We start from the raw sequence: 2,942 nt of genomic DNA, 5'->3' as shown, positions 1-2,942 counted from the left end.
CGGCGGCGGCGGGCAACGAGGACGTGCAGATCGGGGTGCTCTTCGCCTCCAAGGCCATCCTGCAGCTGCTGGTGAACCCCCTCAGCGGCACCTTCATCGACCGCGTGGGCTACGACGTGCCGCTGCTCATCGGCCTSGCCGTCATGTTCCTCTCCACCGCCACCTTCGCCTTCGCGGAGAACTACGCGACGCTGTTCGCGGCGCGCAGCCTGCAGGGGCTGGGCTCGGCCTTCGCCGACACGGCCGGCATCGCCATGATCGCCGACCGCTACGCCGAGGAGCCGGCGCGCAGCCGCGCCCTGGGCACGGCGCTGGCCTTCATCTCCTTCGGCAGCCTGGCGGCGCCCCCCTTCGGCGGCGTCCTCTACCAGTTCGCCGGCAAGCGGGTGCCCTTCCTGGTGCTGGCCTGCGTCTGCCTCCTCGACGGGCTGCTGCTGCTCGCCCTGGTGCCGCCCTGCGCCGGCGGGGCGCGGGCCAACATGCCCGTCGGCACCCCCATCCACCGCCTCATGGCCGACCCCTACATCGCCGTGGTGGCCGGCGCCCTCACCACCTGCAACATCCCCCTCGCCTTCCTGGAGCCCACCATCGCCAACTGGATGAAGGAGTCCATGGGGGCCACGGAGTGGGAGATGGGCCTCACCTGGCTGCCCGCCTTCTTCCCCCACGTGCTGGGCGTCTACGTCACCGTCAGGCTGGCCGCCAAGTACCCCCACCTCCAGTGGTTTTACGGGGCCCTCGGCATGGCCATCATCGGCGCCAGCTCCTGCGTGGTGCCAGCCTGTAGGAATTTCGGGCAGGTCGTTGTCCCCCTCTGCGGCATCTGCTTCGGGATCGCCCTGGTGGACACGGCCCTGCTGCCCACCCTGGCCTTCCTGGTGGATGTGCGCCACGTGTCCGTCTATGGCAGCATCTATGCCATCGCAGACATCTCCTACTCCGTGGCGTATGCCCTGGGGCCCATCGTGGCCGGCCAGATCGTGCACACCATGGGTTTCGTGCAGCTGAACCTGGGAATGGGTCTCGCCAATGTGCTTTATGCCCCTGTTCTCCTCTTCCTCAAAAATGTCTGCCAAATGAAACCCTCTCACTCGGAGAGGAACATCCTCCTGGAAGAAGCACCTAAAGGACTCTATGACACCATTAAAATGGAGGAGCGCAAAGGCAAGGGCAAAAGCCTCCATCCAGCGGGTGAAACGGAGGAGAACAATGTGGACTCTTACCACAGAGACCTGGCAGGGGCGTCTGAGGAGGACTGTTCAGACTATGAATACAGTTAGGTTACTCCGAGCTGCCCAGCCCCCAGTAACAAGAAGTGGCATGTGGAAGGGAGGGAAAGGGGGATGAAAGCATTATTGCCATACGTTTATGTACCAACATGCAATATATACATTTTAACCTTTGTCATGATGTAATGGCTTTCTTCTTCTAGACTTATTTTTAATCTGTATTTCCTTCGTCATTCTGGCAAGGTGGGTGGGGGCCAAGGACTCAATCCCAAAGAAGATTATCTGAGTGATCATTGGCATAAATCTGTGATGGTCCTTCCAAAAAAAAACCAAAAACAAAACCCAACCTCATAGCTGGGGTCTAATTGTGCAAAGTTTTCTTGAGCTCAAACTGTGTGTGACATACTGTATATCTCTGTAAAAATATAAGAAAAGCAAAAAAGTCTGTGTAATAAATTTCAAATGGCATATTCAGGGACTTAATAAATCTTGTGTACATATACTTAGATTTTCAGTTGGTTTCATATATTTAAGAAGAGCAACAACTATCACAATGTCTTATTCTTCTTTGGGAATAAACTGAAGCACTGTACTCATTTTTTTCTCTTGTGCTGCTCTCCGGTAAGTGCAATATGCTGTATTATGTTGAAGTCCAAACTACAAGAATAATATGATCTGAATAAATRGAATTGAAGGGGATCGATTGTCTTTGTTTCATTGATGTGAGTTGCTTTAGGGAGGGAGATTGTTGTGCTCAGTGTAACCCATATGGTAAGAATTCCTCATAACCCCAACCTCATCATTTACCAAAATCACTCAAGAGAAAACCCGAATACGAAATGTTTTTTTTATTATTATTCTTTGAAACCTATGTTAACAAATACGAGCAAACAACATGGCACTGCAAACACACTATCGATCACCTAAAACGGCGTCTTGATGATACCTCATATTTTCATACTTTTCAATCGCGAATTTAAATTTTCACATATTCCAGAAATTACATTTCCAGCAAGTAGATCTGAAATACTGGCAAAACGCCTTTCTGGTCCTTAATGCTGCCCCAATCACAGTGTTCACCACAATATAGCCGATAGGGATTAAACAAAACAAAGAAAAGATGGGTGAGGTGCTTCATTCAAACCTTTACAAAAAGCGGAAACCTTGATCAAACCACAGATTGGAACCACAGCGCATGTTTTGCTCTGGAAGTTTCCCTTGATATAAAATAAAACCGTTTATTTAAATTCCCACCTCATTAGGAAAATAATTAAACTACTTATTTTCGCAAGTGGAAAAAAGATACAAACGGCAACAGCAACTATTAAACTGTTTCCACCAGTTCTCTAGGGAAATGCGCGCCGCRAAGGAGGAACAGAGAAATCGTTCATCAATCCCATTTAACTGCGACGGACTGACTGACCTCGCGTTGTTATAGTCGCTTTCGGGGACACTCGAATCGCTGCTCAAAGGGTACAAAACTAATGAAAAGGCCACTAAGAAATGGCACGGCGGGCTTAGCAAAAGAAAAGCAATAACGAATGCGGGTAAGAGCTGAATCCCGTTTGCCTGAAACCCAGCCGCTCCTTGCGATGACCAGGAGCGCGGCAGCAGCGGCTGTCCGCCGTGTCCAGGGGGCCGCCGGCATTTCCCCTGGCCGCGCTATTCGAGCGGCGGGTCTGTGCGGGGCGCCCGCTCCGCCGCCGCCCGCGG

General features: G+C 52.1%; 2 protein-coding genes across 2 annotated transcripts in view; one reads left to right on the top strand and one right to left on the bottom strand.

The window, feature by feature from the left end:
- The window catches only part of OGDHL (oxoglutarate dehydrogenase like), a 132,555-nt gene that overhangs the window by 12,512 nt on the left and 117,101 nt on the right, over positions 1-2,942 (bottom strand). The gene's annotated exons all lie outside the window — the stretch shown is intronic.
- Positions 3-1,280, top strand: SLC18A3 (solute carrier family 18 member A3; the record flags this gene model as incomplete). Its single annotated transcript, XM_026069949.1, has 1 exon — positions 3-1,280. A coding segment is annotated over one exon (1,278 nt), but the record flags the coding sequence as incomplete, so codon positions are not given.

Source organism: Apteryx rowi, unplaced genomic scaffold, assembly GCF_003343035.1.
Source record: "Apteryx rowi isolate R43461 unplaced genomic scaffold, aptRow1 scaffold_30, whole genome shotgun sequence".
NCBI lineage: Eukaryota > Metazoa > Chordata > Aves > Apterygiformes > Apterygidae > Apteryx > Apteryx rowi.
This window is presented reverse-complemented; position numbering and strand designations above follow the sequence as displayed.